Below are 26,422 nucleotides of genomic sequence, written 5' to 3'. Positions count from 1 at the left end.
TGACTACAGTACATTTTACTATATTATAAAGATCCTTTGCTAAATTTATTACATAAGCTTCAATATTTATAATATTTTAAAACCAATATTCTTATAAAGAATATACATATAGTTGAAAAAAGTTGGTTAATAAGCTTTTCTTTTTTTCTGTTAAATACAGGGTGGGGCAAAAATAGGTTTACAATTGTTTGTATGGAAAATAATACAATAATAAATAAATAATAAGAATAAACTTTCACATACTCACAACTGTAAACCTACTTTTGCCCCACCTTGTATATAGCAATACATGAGAAATTACATACTATATTAAAATTATATAATTTTAATTTATCTCTAAAAGTTAGAAATTTTAAGACTTTACATTCTAAATAGTCTTTTCACTTTACAATAAACCCAAAGGTAAATTTTAGGAAATAGCAAAACCCTGTTGCAAACTGAGGAACAATGAAAAATCATATTAATTAAGAAAAGATTACAGTGTCTCAGGGAAACACAGAAAATTCAAAATAACATAATTGAGAAATATATAAATAAGAAAATGGAGATGGGGTTTGTTTTGAGTAATGAGTGAGTGCCTTGCACCTTTTAAAGCAGGCACCAACTGTAGTCTACACTGCGTTTTTCTGGAAATTGGTTAGCAGGAAGTATGCTTCAAGCTGAGGCTCACCTCTGCTGAACTGTCTCCTTCACACCATGTGAGCGTAGGGGAGGGCGTGAGAACAGAGGGACTTGTGGGATAATTCTGTTCTGGGCAGTGTCTGGATGTGCCTGTTCTTCAGACCCCCTTTGTTCTTTGTTTTCTTTGTGTCTTCCTCCGTTTTCCTTTTGCCAGAATCCTTTATTACAGTACTTACTCTTCTCCTCAATTTACCATTTTCTCTACTAGTCTTTCTTCCATCTGGATGCTGGAATCTCATTCACAGCACATTTCACCCTTGGTACAATTAAAGAACCTTCCATGGCAGTTCTCAAGTGATTACACTTCCCCTTGTGGCTCACCTCTGGTCGTGGGATAAATCCATTGCTCTAATGCCAGCGTCACATCCGGGGTAAATGTACAGCTGCTTGAAGTCACAGGCCTGCCAGACCTCCACCACACCATTGTCCCCTCCGGTCACCAGATTCTGGCCATCACTGCTTAGGAGAATTGCCTTCAGAAAAGGCAGAAAAACAACCATTTCTCCCAGTGTTTCCCAATAAACGGTCACTACTGAAAAGCACTCAATACAGTTCCCTTGTAGTTATTATCTAATTTTAGCCATTGGTCCAAGTTTTCTAAAGTCTGATCCATGGAATTTCCAATGTGGGATTCATCAAAGTTATTACATAAACAAAAGATCTTATTAAAAGCAATTTATGTTACAAAATAACAGAAGTCTCAAAGAGAATATTATTATCAAGTCTCAAAGAGAATATTATCAATCTAATCCAGGAAGAACTTGAGAATGAAGTAACATGATGCTTTGTTAAGTCCTGAACATTAACAATGTCAAGACTTTTAAAACAAATGGCAGAAGCATATTTCAATACAGTTTTTAATAATGATAAACAAATGATTACAATTCATTTGTGAGTGAAGGGTAATTTGGTACGTGTAAATTTGGTCTAGGGTTCTGAAGGTAAGATTCTTTTTATAAAAACTCACTTTTAATGTCAGGGGGTACAGCACTGACACAATTGTTTGTAAAAGTAGTTTAAGAAAAATCTCAAGGGTCTAACCTCCAATCAAATAATAGTTATGATCTGCAAAGTCTAATTCACTGAATTAATTACTTGGGATTAAATGAATTTTGGGTTTGTTCAAAGAATCCATCTATATGAATTTATATGCTTTTAAAACCAGCATACATTTTATTGAATACCAGAGAAATTCTATTATGAATCACTTATTACAAATCACTTAGAATAGTCAATATTTAATCTGTTGGCTTTAGTTTCTATTTAGCATGAAACATGCAGATTTACCCGTGTTGAATCATTGATCTCCATTTGAGCCAAAAGCTTCCCATTAATGCTGAAATTGCTGAATCGCCCTCGTTCATAGTATATGATACAGTGGCCTTCACTGGAGACAGAAATCAAGCGTGGGAACAAGCAGTTTTCTGGTCCTTCAAGGGCTCTCAGCAAGTCTCCAGTAATTGTGTGGACAAGGCAAGGGCCCTCTGCAGAATGGACGGCATCAATGGCCAGAGTCAGTAGTGATGACAAGTCACATATTAGTGATCATAAATCTGCAAGCTGTACCTGGGTATACACTCAGATGTGTTGAAAGAAGGTAGAAAATAAAAAAGAAGTATGCCGGCAAGAGCTAAGCACTGATGTTATATTTAAACAGAACAAAAACAGAGAACTGTAAAATAACATGCACATATCTTCCAAATTTTTTATCTAGTTAAAGACTTGGTGTTTTCCTCTGTGAGATAATAGTCATAAAAAAGATATAGTTCATAGATTATGGGAGAATAAAAGACTATATGTCTCAAACATTTTTTTCTTAATGTGTTTTTAAAAATATTTTCTTTAAAGTTTAGGAGAATCATCAAAACAACTGATAATTTTGTTTAGTATATCAAAATTCTACATTGTATCACCTAAATACATTACTATCAAGTAATAATTTTTGCCTTTTTTATAGTCTATACATAAAATGTAGAAGGCAAATTAAAAATAATTAATTCAGATTATAGAAACGCTTTTTGTCTTTTGATTAAAGGAGTAGTAAGGCAGGAGTGTAAAAGTAGTATGGGGAGTGAGTTATTTGCTACAATTGCTTTCTTTTCCCCCTGTAGAAACTGTGTTACTAAGAAAAAAGTTACTAGTCAAACTCATAAAAATAATTGGTTAACATTGTTTGCTATGGCCTGCTCTGCCCATCTAAAAACCTACAAAAACTGTAGATAAATTATGTTTCTATCTTTCAATCAGTTGACTTAAGTAGATACATCTTATTATAAAACAAGTGAAATTATAAAGTCATACCTAAATTTTTTCCTGATTACTAAAGGAACAGATGTGCATTATAAAAAATACAGAAAACAGCAATCATGTCTAAAGCTATCTATCACCTTAGAAAATTAATGTTTATTCCCTATGCCTATTGGCTTTTATTATCCTTTTCTTTTCTTTACCAGGTAGAATAACATTACACATATTGTCAGTGTTTCTTTTTAATGAAAAAGGCATTTATTGAATATATTCTATGCATCCATCTCTGGGTTATTTACTTTTTTATACAAAAATGAAGAAAACGCTCTCCCTACCTTTGATTCTCCATAAAGCAAAATGAATAAGCTCCTAAAACCAAACCTAGTCATCTCATCACCTTGCTTAGAAAACTTCAGTAGTCTCTTACTGTACTTATCAAGAAATAAAAATCACAAATCCTAGTGCCACTGGCCCCTCCCACCTCTTCAGCCCTCTTTCTCTTTTACTCTGTCCCATCCTCACTCAGCCCCTTCGTTTTTCTTTCAGTTTCTCTAAGATTAGGCTCCTTCCTGCCCCAGAACCTTCTCATAAAGAACTTCTGAGCTAGAATTAGAACCGAAGTTTCCTGACTTTTCCTAAAACAACACTTCTGTCTCAAAAAGAAAAAAGAAAAAACAAAACAAAACACCAAAAACCCCCTAAGTCAACGATTTTCAACCTTTTTCATCTCATGGCACATAAACGAATCACTGAAATTCTTTGCACAGCAGTGTGCCTGCCAGGGCACACCAGTTGAAAATCACTGCCCTAAGTAACCATGCTTCCTTTTCTACCAACCTCTACATAGTCCCCTAACCCCTTGTGAAGAAAAGGGCTAGTACAGGAGGGGGGCCCAAGGCTATGTCTGAGGAGTGGGGTGATGCCCCATGACCCCCACTGCACCACAACATCTTCCCTTGTCTCCCCCCCCCCATTTCTGTATGTTAGTTTTATAGGCTGCATTGTACAGGAAGTGCTGCAGTTTCATTTACCAGCATCTGGCTGGAATGCTGGTGACCACACAATATTACGTGAAAGTTTTTATATTATATTAGTGCTAGTGATTATTGATAATAAAACTAAACAGCTGCAAAAACCTAGGGTTACATTTGTCTACAGAGAGCCTCCTAAGGAGAGAAATCATGAGTCATGGTTAACTTGAGAAAATAGTACAGTTTTAAAAGACCCAAAATGAAAGAAATGTCTTCTGACCTTTAGCACCACTGATAACAAGCCCAAGTTCTGCGCAGACAGAAACACAGACAACTTCATGGTCGTGACCTGTGAGGACAGCCCTTGGTGCAGGATAGTCACCTGCAAGGAAAGAGGAACAGTGAGTCACTGCAGGCTGATAGCAGTGAAGAGCAACACCATTAAATCAAATGTTTGAAATAACAATCATGTTCGTTAAGGGCCTTTACTAGCTGTGTTTTACCATGAACATGAGCCAGTTACTTAACCTCTCCGCTGATTCCTCATATGTAAAATACCTACTACACAGGTTGCCTAGATGACTAGATAATTTAACAAATACGATGTGCTTACATTATAAAGTAGTGATAATTACCCTTTTCCTGGTTATTGTTATAAAACTGATACCAAGATGCCAAGGCATTTACTGTTTAACAATCCTGTTTAATAATGCCAATATTCAGATGAGTTCAGCACTATTATTATCCCTATTTTATAGCCCAGAAACCCAAGCTTATAACTTGTTCAAGTTCATACAGCTAGCGAGGACTGAACCCAGAGCTATCTAATTTTAAAACCCATGCTTGTACCCCTTTAAAAATGTCCCAACAAAACAGGCTGAAGAGCTTTTTTTTTTTTTTTTAATCCTCACCAGAAGATATGTTTATTGATTTTAGAGAGAGAAGAAGGGGCAGAGAGAGAGAGAGAGAGACATTCATGTGATAGAGAAACATGAGAAACATTGAACTGGTTGCCTCCCATACATACAATCTAGTTATATGCCCTGACCAGGAATCGAACCTATGAACTTTAGATTTACAGGGACAGTACTCCAACTAACTGAGTCACACAGGCTAGGGTTGATTTTTGAGGAGAAAGGAAAGTAAGGGAGGAAAGAAGAGTTGGTCATCTTAATTTTCCTCTTGACAATAAAGTCAAACTTAGCTAAAGAGTCCAGCTGAACTATATGCCATAAGCATTCTCACTGTTAGGTGCTTTCACAAACACTGAATGAATGCCTTCTAGGTGACAAGCATTCTTCCAAGCGGGCTAGGAGTGGGGAGTATAGAAGTATAAGGCATAACCTAGACTTGTTGAGAACACATCAAACAGCCATGGCCTTGCACAGGCTTACTCTCACCAGTGACACTCGTAGTGACAAGCATGAAGAACAACAAATGTATGTGCACAGAGTATAACAGGGACAAAAAATTCCACATACAAATGAAAAGAGAATCATAATATTTGATGAATTAACTACATGAAGATAGTGTGAGAAGGGTCAGCAAAGTTGAAAGGGCATCCTGCCCAACATTGTCTTATCAGGAAAACTAGAGAAGCCAGTTTTGAATGAAAGTGAAGGATCTCTACAGTCTTGGGATACAAAAGTGTGGAGGAAAAGAAAACAACAGAAAGTCAGAGAGGAAATCTGGAAAGTGAATGGGATATGGTGCTGACCTGGGAAGCGTTGTGAAGGTTCCTTTGGTAGAAGGGAAAAGAGAGCCAGTGTTGCAGTAAATGAGGACCTGAAAAACTCACTAAAGTTAAACTCCCCTGAAGGCAGTGTAATCAGCAAGAAGGACATGAAACACTTACAAGCAATACAATCAGATTCAACAAATATCAATGCTTTGTAAAACCCCATTATTTCATTAACACCCTACTTATTAATGCCTTTGTTGCCTATTTCTCTTTTAATTCAAAAAGGTTTTTAAAATTGATTTTAGAGAGAGGAAATGAGAGGGTGGGAGGAAGGAAAGGAAAGAGAGAGAGAGAGAGAGAGAGAGAGGGAGAGAGGGAGAGAAACATTGATTGGCTGCCTCCCACACATGCCCTGATTGGGAATCTAACCTTCCACCTTTCCGAGTATGGGACAATACTCCAACAAACTGAGCCACACTGGCCAGGGCTCTCTCTTTTAATTTTTAAACAGCTCTACCTATGACATTGGTTTATCCTGGTTGTATAGTTTAATTGATTCTACAATGTCATCTTAGCAAAAAGTATTACATATAAATATGCCTTTTTTGCATATATATAAATATCATTATTCATTTTAAATTGTCCGTATCATTTCCCATTACTTTTTCCCTTGGAAAGGCATGTTGTAACTTGGTCTTGTAACTGCAACTCTTCCAGAATTCTTGGTTTTTCTCAAGCTAGGGCCTATGTACCCTGGGATCTGTGGATATTTTCCAGAGGTGGAAAAGTTCTACAAAATATTTCAAATTTCAGATTTGCATTTTGATGATACTCTAAATTTTTTTAACCAGTTATATGGATAAAATTTCTCTTGGTTGTCAAAATGTATACCATAGCCATTTAAAATTGAAATCTAATTAATTAGTTTTTCTCCAACTAGGGTTCACAGGGTCCAAGAACACATTTCTCAGAATCATTGTTAATGACAATTTTGTTCTGTTTAAAGGGGGTCAGTGTATTAGTCAAGTTTGAGAAACATTACTGTAAACTTACTTTTTTCTCCAAGTTCACAAGTTCTTTTCAAGTTGGCTGCTTCTACACAGCTATCTGATTTCCCTTTGTTTTTAGAATTAAACTTTTAAAAAATTTATTACATATTAAATATTTATGACTATGTATAAGATTAAGAGGAAATAAATTTTTTTGTACTCACCCCCTAGTTTAAGAAATATCTAACATTACCGGTAACTTTAGTGCCCCCTTTCTTATATCTTAGACTTAGAGAATATTATGCCTTCTGAAAAAGAATTCTGTATTTTTCTCTTCTGTTCATTCTGCTTCACCTGGCTGTTGAGTTCATGAACTTTTTTTCATAGAGCTTGAAAGTTCCTTGCATGCTGGCCTCACATTCTGGATGGGGTGGACTCCTGTCCCCACCCATCTTGTCTCTCAGAGAATTGTTCCTGCCTCTCAGCAAGGCATCCAACACTCTCCCCTCTGGTCTGCTAATATCTCCTCCTTCACACCCACCCATCTTCTGTGTCCCCAGAAATTGCTCACACTTTTATGTGAGTTTCTCAGCTCCATCAGCTTCGATTTTGCTTTTGACACAACTCTTATTTGGATGGAGTGTGTGCGTGTGTGTGTGTGTGTGTGTGTGTGGTAAGGGGTGATTTGGCAGCCTATGTCAGTTGGTGATCTTTTCTAAATTTATGTATAGAGCTATAATATGTTGAAATATTGGCAGAGTATCATTTGTAATTGTCAGCAGTTCTGGATTTGTCTGAAGCATGTTTATATAATTTATAAAATTATGCTTCAAAGATGTCCCAAGTTCCCTGATAAAACAAGGATTAAGTATTAAGATGTTATGTGAAATATTATCCTTAATTTTTCTAAATGATTAATTTTATCTCAGAGAGACTGATGAATGGAAAAACCTTGAAATTATATGTTTAATAAAATTTAAATACAGTAAAAGAGTTTCCCAAACTTTTCCTTATATGCTACAGAAAGAAAAAGCAATCTAGTTCTATTGCAAGGAATTAATAAAATGTATAAAAATCTTTAAATATTTCTTATGTATGTAATATATTTCCTATTAGAAAATACTTTTTCAAAGGCTAGCATCTGATTTAGAAAGTTTAAAATATTTTATTTTTCATTAGAATTTCCCCAGATCCTTTGAATAAACTGTAGAACTTAGCTAATAGGGGACACGGTTTAGGGCTCTTGAAAGCATTGTTTCCCTCTTTAAACTAGAAAAAAGTAAATAATATGTTATTCAGAGGCTTTGGAGTTGGAAAACCTGCAGCAGGGGGAAAGCACATTTCCTATTTTTCATTTCTTTGCCAGGGACAGATGTCATACACTCCAACAATCATTCAAAATCCTGGGAATATTCTGTCACTGTCACATCACAATTGATGGATGTGGCTGCAGGTTAAAGTGCAGGAGAAGGTGCAGGTGAGGCATCCCCTGTGGACCACAGCACCATCACACACATTCCCCCAGTCATTTCCTCAGCTGGAGCGTTCTCTGTGTGATAGAATTACTGTGAATTATAAAGAACAAACACATCAATTTTGAGATTCCTTATGGGCAAGCATTTAGAAACTCCACTTATAAAAAGGCTTATCATAAACAGATTTCATCTCCTTTTTATCAAACATTATTTCAGTATTTTCAAAACAGATGATGAAAAAAGTGCAAAGTCATTGGATGCTGCCATTCACAGAGAAGAGACAAGAAGAGCTTTTTCAGTGAGGTAGTCTGTGGCTTTTAGAGAAATGATCAAAATAAAGATTACTCATGGTTCTAGTTTTAAACTTCATTTGTGGGGCTACTAATATGGTTTGGTCGTTCTGAATCAGAGCTAGGCAAATACAGCAGTTTCTAAGATCTATGATCCTCAGTACAGTTCTGCTGGAGTCAGAAGTCAAACCTCTTGATGCTATACGGTATTCAGATTTTACCTACAACCATTGTTAAGTTATTGCAGAATCATTGCCGAAAGTATTTTCATTCATGCTTATACCTACATAAAATAAGATAGATTTTGGACTTAAATCTCAGAATAAGAGAGTTAGTCAATGGGTGAAGAGTTTCATTACTACTCTGATTTCAAGATTTATTTTTAAAAATTATGTTAAACATTTTTCCTGGGATAGCTCAGGAAAGCTGTGTCAGTGAGAAGTCTCTTATCAAGATACTGTGTCCTCAGATACCTGCAGGATTACAGCTGAGGTCTGGCCCAAGTACCCAAAATGCCAGGGCTTACATTTTTCACAGGTCACAAGCTAACCCACATAAAAAACATTCCATAGGATGAAAAACATCCCATGATGTGGTTTCATTTCGTTACATATTCATAGAGTACTCAATGAAAAATAGAAGATAGAATCCTACTCATTCCTTGCTCCTCAGAGATGACACTGAGCACATTTTCCTCTGAGCACTATATTTGCAGGGCAAACCTCTTCCCTTGAAGTCCTGAACATGGATCTAGGGCACAGTACATTACTCTCCTATCATCATCTTGCCAAAATAATCAATATTGTAATCCCCCTACCTTCCCCAAGGAAGTAGGTTTCTGCATTATGCCCAGAGAGCCTTCCTCCAACCCTGTCTGTGATCTGAAGTTCTCTGATCATGAGAACAGATTGGTCACTCTTCTGTTTTTTATCTTGCTTCTGACCCAGGCCAAAGACCCTTGCAGCCTTAGTTTCATAAATGGAAAGGAAAGGTAGAGATTCAGTGGCAAGCAGCCAGCCTCCTTCCTAGTCACAAAACCTATAAAGTCTCCCAATGTCAGGCCAAGTGTGGGAGGACTGAGAGGTCTACTAGAACAGGCCCCATGCTAGAGATGTTACACTATAGACAGCATTTGGTCCTCAGAAAGTCTAAAAGGTAAAAATTTTTACACATGTAACTATCCTCTGATACTTAATGAAAAGTGGTTTAACATATACTAAACCTTAGGTAAGATTCCATATTCTGAGAACTGAGGCAAATTCATCATCTAATATGTGTGCATACATTTGAAATATCTCTGGGCTATTCTTTGTCCATGCTTTCATCTCTTATAATGCCAATGGCTAGTGGTGGTTGTAGAACTGGGCACAAGGACGGTCATTTGAAAAGAAAGTGGGATGCAAACAAAGAGAGGAGTGTAATTTGGCCACTGTTTTGTGGCAGGTTGTGGCTGGCAGGAGGGTCAGAGTCCGGAGCTGAAGCATGCACAATGGGAGCCTGGGAAGGGATGTGTGCACAGCTGGAGTCTCCTTTTCAATGGGCTTCTCATTTCATAGTGTGCATAATAATGCTTGTACATTGCTAAAAGACTTTCTTTTAAAAAGTGAAATAAAAAAAGCACAGTACCAATGTCTTATACATATTATTAGAATATTTGTACATTTGATTTGAAAAGATGAACAGTAAATTCTCTTTCAAAATTTCCTATTGCTATGATTTTAAAAATTTCATATATATATGTATATCAACTAGCTCTCTATAAAGTACCTCATATCTGGTTTAAACGTTAAAGCCACGCACTTTAAAAGCAGATTTGATTTTGAACTGAGGTCTTAACGTATTTTAAAAGCCTGTTTAAGAAACAACAATGTTGACTTGCCCCTCTTATGACTATCTTGTTGGAAAATACAGCACATAATGAGAAATGTCAAGTTCCTAGATCAATGAAATTTTGGGCTCTAAAGATTCTAGAAATAGCATTGATCCTTTTATAGAACACCAGTCAGAGATGGGTTCTAATATATTGCAAAGAGGGACTCAGGAGGATAAGTGGCCAAGTACAAGATACCTGCCTGACAAAAAATTCAATCAGCTTTTAACACAAATTGCTTGTTCTGCTCTCTTTTCTCTCATGCAGCAGGCTGCTTCCAATTAAAGCGCGCAAATTAATTCTTATCACTTCCAAATTAGTTTCAGAATTTGTGTAAAAGTCTGTTTCACATTAAAGCATCTGTCCCTCACATGTCTTCAATTCTGTTATCAAGTTAGGGACCTATTTGAATCTATAAGAACATTTTTATGTTCACAGTCACAAGTTAGAAAGAGTAACAATGATTATTAGCATTGTAAAATATGTTAATAACACAGCTATGATTCAACTGTAACCTATGCTAGGTAGCTTTTCTTTACTCTTTTATGGTCTGAAGCTCTTTGTAATAATCTATTTAAACATTTTCATTTTCTTGGTCATAAATTCATTGAAACTATAAAATAATTAGAAAAAAACTTTTTTCTGAGATATTTAAATTAGTCACAACAATAAATTTGACACAATAAAACTATAATCTCTTTCCATACCTAAAAAAATCCACAAACTTTACTTATTTTTTCTCTGTGGCACTAATAGAGCATCCACCAAAAAATAATGACAATGCAAAAGAAGCATAAATATATAGCAGTGGGCAAAAGTAGGCTAAATTACCAGCCATCACTGCCTAAAAGATAAATCATAAGTAAGGATATAAAATAATAATGATAATAAGAAGACAAATAAAACAAATAAGTATTAAAATCATTAATAAATAAATAATAAGAATAAATTTTCGCATACTCACAACTGTAAACCTACTTTTGCTCACTGCTGTATTAAAGTGATTTGAATCTACCTGAGCACTGTGTAACTAAGGTGAGTAAACGAATCCTATCATCCTATGATGTGGTGCTGTATAAATACAAAGCAATCCATTATCCATACCAAAACCAATCTCTGAACTTTAACAGCTACTGGAATATTATGTTTCATACTAGGACTGCCTCCTTCAAGTCTAGGTTAATATATATAACTCTCCAAACCTAAGGGCACTGTGCTACACACTTTAATATGAACTTATACATAACTAGCTGTTTGGTCTTGAGCAACAGTGCATTATGAAACAGAAAACACATATAGCCTGATTTTCTGACCTGTGAATTAGTAGCTAGAACAGATTAAACTGGAAGAGGAAAACATCTTTTTCTTTCATATTGTGAGTTTTCTGATGACAAGGACTATATGTCAACACCCATGACTGATCCCTGATGTGACAGTCAATTCAGTGTGTGCTGAGACTGTCTTTATAAAAAGTGCAAAAAATGAACTGCCAACATATATGATCTCTCTAGTAACAAATATTTATGTTACTAGGTTGGCCACTTTAACAGATCAAGTCATAAATCAGACAAGTCAATCAAATATTAAGTATGACTATTATTTTTCCTCATTGTGATTACATATATGGTAAAAAGCTGAAGGCAGTTTTTACATAATCATCAATTTCTACACAAGATGTAAGGCTAACTATTTTGTAGATGCTCAAAATATTAATAATACCAAATATCATCTGATAACAATTCATGATTCATGTAACACATACGTAATGTATCAGTACATCCAAACAAGAAAAGCAGGTTTGTGATCAGTGTAATATAGATTCCTGTAAACTCCAGAAGCTCAGAGACTTTGACTCCAAAGTATTCCCCACTGCTAAGATCTGGACTGCATTATGCTAAGTGAAATAAGCCAGTCAGAGAAAGACAAGTACCATATGATCTCACTCATAGGTGGAATCTAATGAACAAACAAGCAAAACAGAGACAGACTCATACATAGAGAGCAGGATGACAGCTGTTGAGGGTGGGGAGTTGGGGGGTGGATTGATAGAGCAAAAAAGAAAAAAAAAAGAGAAAAAACTCATAGACATGGACAACAGTGTGGTGATTGTGGAGGGGCGGGGGGCTGCAGGGAGGTGGAGGAGGGTATGGGAGGGATAAATGGTGATGGACGAGAGTGTGGTGAACACACAATACAGTGTACAGATAATGTGTTGTGGAATTGTGCACTTGAAACCTGTATAATTTTGTTAACTAGTGTCATCCCAATAAATTAAAAAAAAAAAAAAAAAAAAAAAGATAGTACCAGCACACTGTAGTCATTCAATATATGCTTGTTGTTTGACTAACACTTTAGGTGCTCATCCCATGTATTCTAGAAGAGCATCCCCCCATACTAAAGATAATATGAAATAAAGACATATTACATATGTCTTTATGAAAGTGGTTTAGGTTCATAATAATGACAACATTTATTGATCAAAAATAAATTCTTAAAGCCCTAGTCCCTTTGGCTTAGTGGTTAGAGTGTTGTCCCGTGGACTGAAGGGTCCTGGGTTCAACTCTGGCCAAGGGCATGTACCTCAGTTGCAGGCTCAATCCCTGACTCCCGGTCTGTTGGAGAGCCTGCCGGAAGCAACTAATCAATGTGTGTGTCTCTCTCTCCCTTCCATTCTCTCTGAAAAGTAATGGAAAAAACATCCTTGGGAGAGGATGAAAAATAATAATAATTTCTTCCATATGGAGGTAATACTGAAAAACATATACCATAATATTCTGCTGTTGCTTCTTAAGAGTGATCTTGTCTTTATTTAAAGCTTAAATTAAATGCTGGATTTTAACAAATACAATATTCATAATTTTGTTCTTAAGGATTGATATAAACATTCCTATTTATACAGTTCCTGTTGTAAGGAACTTAAAACACTCTAAATATTACTACATTTATAACTTAACTTGCTAACCGATGGATCAAAGCTATAATCAATTATTAACCAACTTTTGGTTTAAAAGAACATTAGAAAATAATGTAAAATAAAGTAGCTAAAACAGATAATTACTATAATTTAACTTTTTTCTTTGAAATTCTTTACCCCATAGCAGTACATTAAATAAGACAACTTATCTCTGCTACAAGATGGTAGCTTTCAAGAAATAAATACTTTTTGGGAAATATCATTTTAATAATTTCTGAGCTTCATTTTGAAGATGTTAATTGGATTTAAAGCAGTATTCTGTTTAAAAATTTTTAAAAATAATGTCTAATTTTTGACAATATAAATAGAAGATACCACACAAACTTGTTGCTTAATTCAACTATTCTAATGAATGCTACATTACTATGGACAAAAATAAAATTTGGAAATATGTGAAAATACATTTAGATAAAATAATGTGATAATATACCATTCTTGAGAATAATAAAGCCATCACTGGTAGATTAAATGTTTTACACACACACACACACACACACTTTAGAGTTCTGCTAAAATAAAGTTTTTTTTTAAGGATATGGTTTTAAAAAAGAGTAAATAAGAAGATTAATTTATTAGTCTTTGGAGTACGATGTTTGCTATGAGGTAGAATTGGTAGCTAATTATTTGAACTGGCTGGAAGTCAAGCAACATTGAATATTTTTTCCCTTAAATCAGTATTACATCTTAGTTCACAACTTAGAATAGAGGCTGAAGTGTATAATACACACACTTTCATTTACTCAGAATCTGTGGTAAGAGACATTACTTCATAATACACTTTGTTTCTTCACCTACTGCTCTTCAACTGTAGCTATAGGTAACAAGAATAAAACCTCACAAAACATTTGGTCATATAGTTCAATCTTTATATCTCTCTATCATCTATCTCTATTTGTCTATCTATCTATATCTATCTATCTATCTATCTATCTATCTATCTATCTATCTATCTATCTATCTATCTATCTATATCTATCTATCATCTATCATCATCTATCATCTATCTATCTATCATCTATCATCATCTATCTATCATCTATCATCATCTATCTATCTAATCTATCATCTATTTATCTATCTATCATCTATCTACCTATCATTTATCTATATCATCTATCTATCTTTTCTGTACTATGATAGGGTCTTTGCTCCTATCAATTGAAAGGCATTTCCTATTTGTGCAGTATTCTTGTCAAAATGCATAAGAGTTGGGGGTGAGTGGGACCTGAAGGGTAGATGTATGATTCAGCTTCCATCACGAGCTATCTCACAGGTTGGAATGGACCAGGAGAGGCAGCCTCCAGCCACGCAGTTGCAGTATGGCAGCTTGTATGTTTCTCATCTCTTCTTACAATATTTCGGTGGTAGATGCACAGCATTCTTGAGAAATTCTTATCGCTGTTTTGTCATAAATATTCCCTAAAGTCATGTTTCAGTTTATTTTGGAGTACTGTTTAAGCTGGGACCAATGAATGAATTATAATTAGAATAACCCTGGTTTAGGTACTTGCCATTACTAATGTTTTACAGAAACCATTCTCTATTTTACAGGAAATACGTAAATATGAACTATTGACAGCTTGGTAATTAAAAACAGTAATTATTTCTAGGCAACCTCCTATCTGGTTTTTCAGTCATTTAACACTGTTTATTGAAAATTTATTCTATGTGTTACTATGCCGGAAACCAGAGTCTTCAAATGGAAAGGGAGAAACTCATGGTCCACTGCAGTGCTTCCTCAGAACAACAGTTCCAAGGAATAATAAGTGCTCTTCCATGAACAAAGTTTCCACGGAAAAATATGTTTGAGAAACTGTGGGTTAAACAAATGTTATCGGATTTGTTTGTGTAAGACTTACAGCTTCATAATCAGTAAGAGTGTGGTATTTTCTAAAATTATTTTACTCTGGAGTCCCATTTTTTTCCCCCTACAGAATATCTTAAAGAGTACTGTTGAATGTAAACAATTAGGGATCATCCCATGCAAAGAAACCCCCTTATTCATTTTTTGCCTTCCCAATGACTACTCTGAAGTGGGTATTCAATCATTGTTAAATGAATAAAAGGAGATAGTTACTATACTACATGGCAGAAAGTAATGTGCCTTCACTGAGGTACAAATAAAACTTTATGGAAATTCAGAGGATGGAGAGAATATATTCAGCTGAGAGAAACCATATGAAGTTTAATGAACCGGGTTACACTGTAGGAAATTTTGAAGGACAGGGACATTTAGAGATAAAGGAAAGGCAGTTGGGCAGAAGGTCAATGTGAAGAGACCTGGGAGCATCTCCAGGCTGAAGGTTATTGTACTTGCTCTTTTTTACACTTTGAGCATAGCTACATTCCAACAGAAATTTTTGCCACTTAGGCTTTCATATTTTAAAATCATTACAACCTCAGGAAAAACTATTAGGAAAAACTATAGGAAAATAAAAAAGGAAAATTATACTTAAATGAATTTATACTGATAGGACAGTTTTAAACAATACTTACTGCTATTAGGGTTGTCTCCTATGATATGGTGTCGCCCACTCCAGTACCAGAGAAGCAGGGTTGCATCTCGAGACCCTGACACAATATAGCAGTCCCCACCGATGTACGACTCAGACCTAGCCAAGCAGGTGACCACATCCCAATGGCCAAATACAATCTGAGTTAATTTCCCTGAAACACAGAAATGGTAGGCTTAATTCATTTGCTATTTTTCTTTAAATGGTAATAACTTTATTTTGCTATATTTGTGAAAAGTGACCCTATAGACCTGTAAATTTGTAAGGTAATTCAAGTCTAGCGACAGATTTGCTCTCTTGACTTGTTTCTGAAAAATAATATAAGGCTATCACTTGGGGTTTTTAAGAAAAAGACTTACAAGATAACACAATGATGATTTTTGTTTGGGTCAGACTAAGGGGAGATTTAAGGTCTTTTACTGGATTTCATCTGGGGAAGGAGACAATAGTCCCCTTTGTCCTGTGAAATCAGGGTTCATGCTAAAGTTCAGACTGAATAGCATGATAGTCAGCTATTAACTTACAATGTAAACATTTAATTTAGATGTTGGCACTCAAGATAAAATGCCTACATTATTATGGTTTCACATTAAGCTTTGGGTATAACAATAGGCATTTTAAAGAGAATAAGGTATTTCAAAGTGAAGGTTACCTGTTTCTGTAGAATAAACTCTGAAGCTCTTATCCCAGAATCCACAGATAAGAATATAGCGGTTATCGGCTGTGACCACAAAACAATGTGCATTGATTTGTATACTCTGGTCAACGAGGTCTGTGATCTGCCGTTTGTTCACACCAGAGTTATTGGCTAAATGTAAATAAAAAAAAACATTTAAAGAAATATTTTATACGAGTTTTATCAAGCACTTATAGAAGGAATATTTTTATGCTTCATTTGTATAGAAAAGTTTTTTTAAGGCTATAGATTATTAAGACTTTAATATTTACCATGAGGAATATAAACTTTTTTAGTAGCAGTGATTATTTATAAGCCATATTACATATTTAAAAATTGCTATAAATTTAAGTTCTTCCTCCACCAATAAATAAATACAATATGAAAAAATCAAGTAATGACATTAAAACAATAAAAAATATCTAAATGCATTTAATTCTACAGATGTTTACTATGCACAAGTTCATTAGTGTCCAACAAGTTCAACAAAATGAGGAATAATATTATATGATGTATGCTATATAAGGAAACAATATCTTAATATTTGCCCCAATCTGTCATTTTCTGATGACATTTACAATTCATGTGAAAAGAAGAGGGTAGAGATTTGAGCAAAGGATGTTGCTATGTGGGCTGTCCCACAGGGAGCTTTAGGTCAGCAGCTTGAAAGGCCTGGATTGTCAGCAAACAGAAGACCTTTCCAGAATGGCTGGCAGGGGAGCAGAGGAATATAAAAGATGGAAGAGGAATTGAGGAGGAATGAGACAGGCAAAGAGTCAGTGGATAGCAGTGGGGTTAGATCTGAATAAGGACAAGAATGCAGAAACACGGTTTGATTTCCCTAGTGTCTATCTGTATGCCAGCCTGCCCCTTACTCGACACCGCCCTTTCAGGCTAAATCCCTGGGCTGAATTCTTAAACAGAAAATGCAGATGTAGAAGATCACTGTCACTCTCTAACACCAATTAAATCTATGTGCTACTCTCTGTGGAGATCTACTAACACTATAATAATAATTACTAGAGAAGATAAACAATAAAAAACTATACAAAAACGGTAGCAAAGAAAAAGAAAATTAAAGATCCTAAGTCACTTAAAAACTGTGCAAGTTATAATTATATATAACTATATAGTTGGTCCTTTATTCACTGGAATACAGCTATTAATTTTTCCATGGTTACACTCTACCTGTATGTGACATTATTGATGGTTCTTGGTATAGCTAGACCCTAAAAATATTCCTGGTACTAAACCTTATATCCTCCCAAAGACATATCAATGTTATTTTTTATAGGGGTATACCTGATTGAAATGGCTGCCTCTCATCTTATTTCTGGGTTCAAAGATAAAGGGGGAATTAATCTAAGAAAAAAATGCTATAACTTGTATATGGCTTAATAATTCCTCACAGAATTTTTTTTTCTAATTTAGTTATCTACAGGATCTCCTGAAATAGGCAGAACCAACATTAGTATTATAAACCATCTTGCAGATATAAAACTGAGGCCAAGAAAGACTAAGGGGCTTGTTCTAGATCATATGACTAATAAATGTGTATGTGATTATTTAAAATATTTGTAATATCTTCTGCAAGGACTTATAGCTGATGATCTTGCAATTTATAAGAAATTTTTACTTTAAAAATGGTTTAGCCCTACTAAATGAAGATTTCTAAAAAAAGATGTTTTTCAGTATTAGTTTTCTTTAGTTATCTCTTTGAGCCCTTATATATTTTAAATAATATAAAGCTGTAAAAGACTAGTTTATGATGAAAGAAAGAGCAGTTTGGAAATATTTGCCTTGCTTAGAACCAACTTAAATGACCTCCTGAAACATAAAGGAAAGCCACAAATAATTGTTTAATACCAAAAAGTTCTTAGATGGCATATTATGATTTGCACAGTTCTTTGACAGTAATTTAACATTATTTGCACATTAATTTTGTGGCAGAAAAAAATACCATTCAACTATCATTTGTGATAACCACATAAGAATCTGTGGACAGCCAGCATCCATGATAAAATATTTTTGTCAGCATACCAATGAGTGGATCCATTTCAATAGGGAGATGATGGGCTTGATCCAAGGAGTACCCTGGAGCTCCTCTAAGGCCTACAGATTAAATGAAAAGAGAAAACTACCATTAAATTCTCATAAAAGAGGCATTTTCTAAAAAGCAGTGTTTTATGATGATTACGCAAAATATACATTCACTTAAAAATTATTTGGTAAATTATTCTAAGAATGATTCAGTCTCACCACATCTTTGTAGAAAGCATTAATAGCCTAACAAGAAGAAAAAGCTGGATAAAATAGATGATCGTAACATTTCTTGAACCCAAAAGAGAGCTAAGGCTTGAAATCTAAGAAAAGGCCATGTCTGCCAGCAGCAAGGGTGTGAGCACAGGTTCACCTGGGCTCAGGCAGGGGGGAAGATGGGGCTCCCACCTTCCCCAAGTGAAATTTCTTTCAATATAGGACAAGTCAATTGAAGATATGAAATTGAGTCACATCTAAAATCTTAACCTCAGTAAAAGCTTCCTTCAGAGGATTAATGTTTAGGGCTTGATTGAGTTCATTAGTCGTAATTTTTTACATGTGATCATATAACATATAATGCTTTCAAACAATTCTAAAGAAAAATTTAGCCCATAATTTTCTCTCAATGCAACATATTTCTAGAGGCTAAGACTTCTGTGAATAATAGTCATATACAGAGCAGGGCAAAAGTAGGCTTATAGTTGTAAGGGAAACATAGAGTTTATTCTTGTATTATTATTTATTTATTATTGTATTATTTTCCATAGGAAGAACTGTAAACCTACATTTGCCCAACCCTGTATTTTTGAAGATGTTTACTATATATTTCTGATTGAATGGAAGTAGTTCTACCTCTTGTTGATAATATCACCAAAAACTATAAAATAGGTGCTCTTAAAAGCTTTTAAGAGAATAAGCTATGGTAAAAATCACTCTATTTTTCAGAGCAATACAGAAATCAGTAGAATAGAAAGATGAGTTAATTCACCGTGGCTCATCCACTCAGTCCTGGAGACAGCGGGAGTCCTGGCGCTTCCAGGAAGATCTTAAGTGGTTAACTGGGCCACTAAATAATTTGGTCACATCCACTTCTGTCCTGATTAAATAAGTATCAATATGTCTAACTTTTATGACAGAATTGTATCATTTTAAGATGAACTGGCTGGAGCTTTCAGGAATGCATTTGGAGAAAACACATGTGAAATCAATGGATAATTTAGATTTTGTCTTTTCTTAAATACTCTAAGCTCTATAAGGAGAAGTATGGTGTTTGTCTTGTTCATTGCTGTACTCCCAGTGCTCAGGACTATCTGATACACAGTGGCCATTCAAATATTTGCTAAAGAAAATTAATGAAGTAAAAGAAAGAGGATTTGAAATCATCATCCAGGAAATGGAGATTCAAACTCTTTTGTTTAATATGGGAAAACTGTTTGTTTCTTTCTGAGAGCATGGTAGAGTAGGGTGGAAGGACCTAATTTGTAGAACTGTTTCTATTTATCAAATATTTATTGAATACTTAAGCCATTAGCCAAGCATTCTGTGATCACTAAAATAGAACAGCAGCAGATAAAACAGGTAAGAGTTATATAGTTAGGTCTGGCAATTATTTACTCTGCCGCTTTTTGGTGATAATTTGGTAGAGTAGCTTGCCTGCGGCACACATATCTTACCTTAATTGCAGTTTTTAAGAAGCCTTTAGCAAGTGACTTGCTTAGGCACACATACCTACTGTGTTGTGCCATCGATTCACCGCAAACAGTCTGCTGCAGGTCACGGTCACCACGGCTGGGATGGTCAGGTGGGGCAGTGTGTTAGCTGCCACATGTGTTACTGGAGAATTTGATGGAAACTTCAGCACCATGATCACATCCTGTTGCATCTGATCTTTAAACATGAGTGGACTCTGTGGAAGGAAACACTGTTGAATAGAAAGGGAAGAGAGCAAAAGAAAACAGAAGGGATAACACAGTTAGTGAAAGTTCTGGGGAGAATGAGGTTAAAACAGATGAAGTTAGCATGAGTACACAAAGAGAACAAAGCAATGTTAACTTTGGTACTGCGAAGACAGCACAGGGGAAAGAGAGCAGGGACTCTGGTAGCCACTGATAGAGGACACCGAATTCTTAGCAGTCAGCCTCCATTTAAGTACCACCAGACTGCAATGTAAGAAGTTAGCTTATAGATATGTCCACATGATGTAGCATAAATATTCAATGCAGTTAAAACATCAGGTTTGTGGGAAAATTAGTTGTCAGATACTCACACTGTTTACAGGAAATATAAAGTACATGGATTGATACTTTCATTTTTCACCTGGCTGACCTGGGGTCATGGCTACAGTCTACACAGTGAGAATACAATAGCCTCCCTTGGCAGAGCTTTATACATCTCTCTGCTGTGGCACTACTGACTGCTTGTGTTCCATGCCTCCTTTCCCCGGTCTGGCCTGTGAGCTTACTGAGGGCTAAACCTGCTTTTTTTAAAAAGTCTTTGTTTCTCAAACATTAGCATATGACTTGAGAGAAAGTAGATACCATAAGTACTACTATTAAGTACTATAAAACACTATAAATACTATTATATAAAAACTCAAAATAGGGATCCTGGAAATAACCATTATTTAGCTCTCATACATGTTTTGTAATTGTTTCTTATATATATGAATTCTCTGCTACATGAACTTAGAAAGCTTAAATTTTCTTTATAAACAGTTCCATGCCAATTTAGTCTCTTAATTTCCTCTAGGAAAGTAATGAATTCTGACTGGACAAATTTATTATTATTATTATTATTATTATTATTATTATTATTATTATTATTATTCAGAGAAAACTAACTCAGGAATAAACTCTTCTGCCAAAGTATTTCATAAAGTAGAGTGTTAGAATACTCTCTTGGACAGTTTATCCACAATGCTTCATCCCAAGGCCTGGGTGTTTGTATGGGAAGGGCACACTTGGTACAAACCTTTCTGCTTTGTCACACACATGGACCCATGCAATTAGGAGTTAATTAGCAACTAACCAAGGAAGGGGCTGAAGCTGGTTGAGCCACTGTAGAGAAAAAAAATGTTTTCAAACAAACTCATTTATTTATTGTTTCACTAGGAGTTTGTCAATTGACTCCTTGAGGTATAGAGGATATATTTATCTGTCTCTATATTGACAATGCCTACCATCATGCCTGACACACAGAAGGGACTCAATAGAAATTTCTTAAGTAACTGACAAAATAAACGAAAGGTGTGAAAAATACTTCCATAACAAAATAACAGCTTATAAATTTGTGTACGCATATATTATGAACCATATTCCAGAGCTCTTTTTCCCAAAGTTAGGGTTTTTGCTGCCTTGATAACTGTCTAGAAAAACCAATATGCTGTAGTTCATCACATTTTTTTTTGCAAATACATTTTTACCATCAACCATTTTTTACTAGAGAAAAAATAGTGAAAAATCAGTTTAAAAAATAAATTCTAAATAAGTTTATCAGAAAAATATTTATCTTCAAATTAGATAAAGAGGGAAATGTTTACTATTTGCTAATAAACTAAAAAAGGAATGCTTTGTTATGAAAATGGACTTTTAAAGTTCACATTAAAATGAAGAGAATATTACTTTTTCCCTTGCAAATGGGAATAAAGTTTTAATGTAAGTAGCTAATGATGATTGTTGACACAAGCTAACATTTATTGAGAACTTATTGATGCCAGCTGCTGGTCTAAGTGACATACATATTGAGTTGTGAAACTCTCAAGGACGATAAAATGTAAAGAGAGAAGTTAAATATACCTTGCCTTAGTCACTCACTAGTTAGTGGCAGAGACGATGTTTGACTCAGCTCTGGCTCTGTGGCCCTTGTCCTTAACCCCTCTGCTCGACTGCCTCTCTGCAGTGACCAGAAATTACTTTTATATATCTTTTCTTTTCTTAAAATGAACTACTCCCCTTTCCTCACCTTGCCCAAAAAGGTGCAATTGGGCAGTAAGTTGTGTTTATATATTTTTCATTCTAATTTATAAATCTAATCTAATTTTGGTGTGGGTGTATATAAGCCTGTATGTTTATGAATGAGTTTATGTAGAGGCAGATATAGTCAGAGAAGATGGCTACTTTTGTGAATCCAAAATTGACTTAGCTTCAGCAGGACTTAAAGGTAAGAACTGCATTCCCTTCTCTGTTTCTCCCTAGGGTATCAGTAGATATCTAGGTGAAGAGTTAACCAATACATTGAGACGCCTTAAAAAACGTTGTTAAAATCACTCTTTTATTTGATCTATATCTAGCTACAAAAAAGAAAATTTCAGCAAGCTGATATGTCTTACCAGGTGCATGGCAGAGCTCCGAGGTGGATGAGGCTCAATAAGCAACTGAGATGGCGTCTGTCCAAAGTTCTGTATCTGTGCCTCCATGGCCTGCAGGGGAAGGAGAGTGATTGTCATAATCAATATGCATCAACGAGGAAGTTCAATACACTCTTTGACAATGAAAGCGTATCCCAAGTCAGCCATGAAAGAAATCCAGAAAATTCACCGGGTGCTCTTCTCTCAGGGTGCAGAGTCATCTAAGTGTCAGTATTTCGTAAACAAGATTTGTGTCTCCTTCCAAATGTGCTTCTGTTAACCAAGTCACTATTTTGATTTAGAAGCTGGGGTTAAGTGTGGAAATGTTAACCTGTGAGTACATGCATGCAGCTAAAAAACAAAGAACATAAGAACCCGTTTAACACAAAATACAACACATATACCTCAATAAAGTCCTTTGTAAGAAGGAATGTATGGGGATCTCTAATGAAATAAGCTTCTGGAATCTTTATGGAAATAAAAAAATGAGACATGAAGTCCACAGACAACACGAAATAAAATTCAGAAAATCACATGTTCCAATCAATTCAGAAGGCAATCAGTAGAAAGAAAACTAAGACTTTTATATAATGATTAAATATAGCAAAACTTTCACTACAAAAATATATTTTAGCATGCTATGCTATTTTAAGATGAATCTTGGTATTCATCTTATGTCCAAGTATTATGGTGTCCATTAATATGCATGGTGCCCACTAATATACAAAAGTATGAATTTCTCTCAAAAATTTTCTGAAATTCTAGAGAAAACTAACCCAAAGAGGAAAGCATTATTTGGGCATTCTGAGCTATGCAATATTACATTATGGCCTGCTCAAATGGAAATATTAATGAGATTTCAAGGCTCTAATGAATACAAAAAATTTTAGATCTCAAATTATCTGGGCTGTATAACATGCTTTTTTTTTTTTGTATGTATATCAAAGAGATAATCTTGAGAACTAAGTATATCTTCTATATGTGAATTCTACAGGTAAAATATTTCAATCTATTAAGCCAGACTAACTGAAATAATCTTCTGAAATATGTAATTTAATTCAACAAGAAGAAGCACAGAATTTACTATGATCATTACTCTGTTACTATACAAATTTTCCCCCTAAAATGGTGTGCAATTTGGTTGCACATAAAAGTGAAATATGAAACTCACTGCTGAGTGTAGGTAAGTTGTTAAATGGCTCTCAACACAACGCTGCCACTAATCGTATCATCATCTACAATTCTCATTTATAAAGTACTTAAATTTAACAATCTGTTCTCCTAGACTGCATTTCAAGAGAATGTTTATGAATATAAGTGTAAATTTTCAAATTTATTAGCAATATTAATCATGAATGTATCATTATCTGCCATATTTTAATAACTGCATAAGTAGGGCTTTGGTTCTTTTACTTGCAGAAGCAATAGGATAAATTATTAAATCTCTTTAAGTGCTGTCCAATTTTAATGTACAGTATACATTTATTTGCATGGTGTCCACTAATATGCAAAGTGTGACTATTTAACTTAATTGTACTAAAACAGATAACAACATGTTTTATCTTCTCCAGGCAAGATTTATGATTTTATAATAGGGAAGTGACCATTTCTGGCTAGGTTCACGTTATTAACAACAAACTCTTGAGAATTATTGGGAAAAAAAAGGAGAAATTTGGTGTTAGAACTGTCCTGGTTATAAAATGTCCAATACCTTGCTCAGTGTATCATGCATGGACAGCTAAAATCTCTCTAACAATAGATACTATTGCTTGTGTTTTTACTCTTCCAGAAAAAGAGCCAGAGTAGGACTAGGGAGATAGGGGTAAAATTAAACACATTTAAATCTTGGATCAATGCCTTGAACTTAGCAGGTAGGCTTTAAATGTTCATAAAAGGAATGAATCAACAAACATGTTTTGCTTGACTTTAATGTTTTTCTGAAAAGAAAGCATTAAAATTACTCTAGAAAATGTTATGAAACTGATTTTAATTTCCAGAAATCTTCAATATAGCTCTCTTCAGTGGGTCCTGCCTCTGATCCTTTTTGGACTGAGGTAGAGTACACGTGCATATATATCTTAAATGACTCTCAAATAGAATCAGGATTAATTTTAAGTTGTGATCAATCTCATCCTTTCATTTAGTAATTTATTCCCTACATTGAACATTTATTTCTTGTAAGACTAAACTGAATCCCTCTTCCTTGTGATCTACATCACATGCCTTCATGACCTAAAGGTTCTGATTCTAATATCTAACTTTTGGCTATCTTGTAATCCTGTCTTCCAATAACTCCTTACCCCCTTATTTCAAAATGTACAAGTCTTGCCCTGGACCAGTGATTCAGTTGGCTGGGGCATCCTCCTGTACACCAAAATGTTGTGGGTTCGAACCCCGGTTGGGGCATGTAAGGCAACTGATCAATGTTTCTCCCTCCCTCCCTCTCTCTCCCTTCCTCTCTTTCTAAATCAATAAAAACATATCCTTGGGTGAGCACAACAAAGTACAAGTCTTTCCAATCTTGAAAAAGCATGCTGTTTCCCTTAACGTTTGTTTTTTGTTTTTACCAAAATGTTCAAATGGGAAGTGAGCACCTACTTACTCTCCTCCCCTGCTCCCCTGCCACGTGTCTCTGTGCCACCCCACTTTTAGAATGCCATCAATGTCTTCTTTATTGTCAAGAAGGAAGAGTGCCTGGGGATGTGCAACCTAAGAAGCCTAGCGGTGGAACAGTTACTCTGAGAACTACTCCATGATGGAGAAGAAGATGCCTCCCTTCAGGCTAACCTTGGGCAGGGTTCTCACTCCTTCCCAGACTCCCTAAGTCATAATGATGGTCCTCCATATTCTCACAGCACCTTCCCCCCTTTATTATGGAGTTCAACACAATTCTTCACACATGTCTGTTTGGTCTGAATCACCGTAGGGCAGGACTGTGATTTAGTCCTACAGAGTCCAAAAATATTGGCTAAATTTAGAAGTGGGGCAATGGTGGGGTATTTGCGCAAAATATGAATGGTAGCCTAGAAGAAAGAAAGCACAGTAGTAGAGAAAACTTCAGAGTTCTTTACTTTTTACAATTCAGTGCCATAAAAACAATTAACAAAAGCTTGTTGAATTGTTACTCTATGCCAAAGCATACAAAATCCGATACTAGACAATCTCAGGAAGGCTTCAGCCCATAAGGACATAAGATGAGTTAGTACATCAAGGCACCTAGCAGGTAAAAGGACCCAGCAGGTAAAATGGTGGAGGCCAGCCCAGAATGCCAGGGAGCCACGGGAGTGATGTGTGTATCAGACTCTGGGTAAAAGGAGGCAGTAGAGACAGTAGGGCTACTAGAAAAAAGACTTCCAGAAAAAGGACACAAACTGAGGTCTAAAGGTCGAGTAAGAATTAGCTAGATCACAGTTTAAAGATTTTTTTGCCATGTAGAATTTCTTCATTAATAATTTCCAAATATATATATATATATATAAAACTTCAAGTAACTACTTAATGATAATTATAAGGTGGATTCTTCCTATATTATCAGAAATGGCATTTTAAAAAAACAACATTTCTATTTCTTTGTTTAGTTTTGCATAAGTCAGAGAGACAGTGTTAGCTTTAATTTTACACAAAACATATTTTTGTTGAACACCTACTATGCACTGGTTACCACTGTAGA

At 35.2% G+C, this 26,422-nt stretch overlaps 1 protein-coding gene across 2 annotated transcripts in view; it reads right to left on the bottom strand.

Annotated features, from left to right (window-relative positions):
- NBEA (neurobeachin) overlaps positions 1 to 26,422 on the bottom strand; it is an 817,699-nt gene that overhangs the window by 2,734 nt on the left and 788,543 nt on the right. For both annotated transcript variants that reach the window (XM_081128332.1, XM_081128333.1), the window contains 8 exons: positions 22,735 to 22,824; positions 20,136 to 20,328; positions 18,408 to 18,479; positions 16,344 to 16,499; positions 15,675 to 15,845; positions 4,180 to 4,281; positions 1,969 to 2,165; positions 1,003 to 1,154 (listed from right to left, as the gene is read on the bottom strand). In XM_081128332.1, coding sequence (XP_080984458.1) covers positions 1,003 to 1,154; positions 1,969 to 2,165; positions 4,180 to 4,281; positions 15,675 to 15,845; positions 16,344 to 16,499; positions 18,408 to 18,479; positions 20,136 to 20,328; positions 22,735 to 22,824 — 1,133 coding nt within the window. The remainder of the gene's footprint in view (positions 1 to 1,002; positions 1,155 to 1,968; positions 2,166 to 4,179; positions 4,282 to 15,674; positions 15,846 to 16,343; positions 16,500 to 18,407; positions 18,480 to 20,135; positions 20,329 to 22,734; positions 22,825 to 26,422) is intronic.

Source organism: Miniopterus schreibersii (assembly GCF_964146895.1).
Source record: "Miniopterus schreibersii genome assembly, chromosome: 2".
NCBI classification, from domain to species: domain Eukaryota; kingdom Metazoa; phylum Chordata; class Mammalia; order Chiroptera; family Miniopteridae; genus Miniopterus; species Miniopterus schreibersii.
Note: the sequence above shows the minus strand (reverse complement) of the source record. Positions and strands in the feature narration are given on the sequence as shown.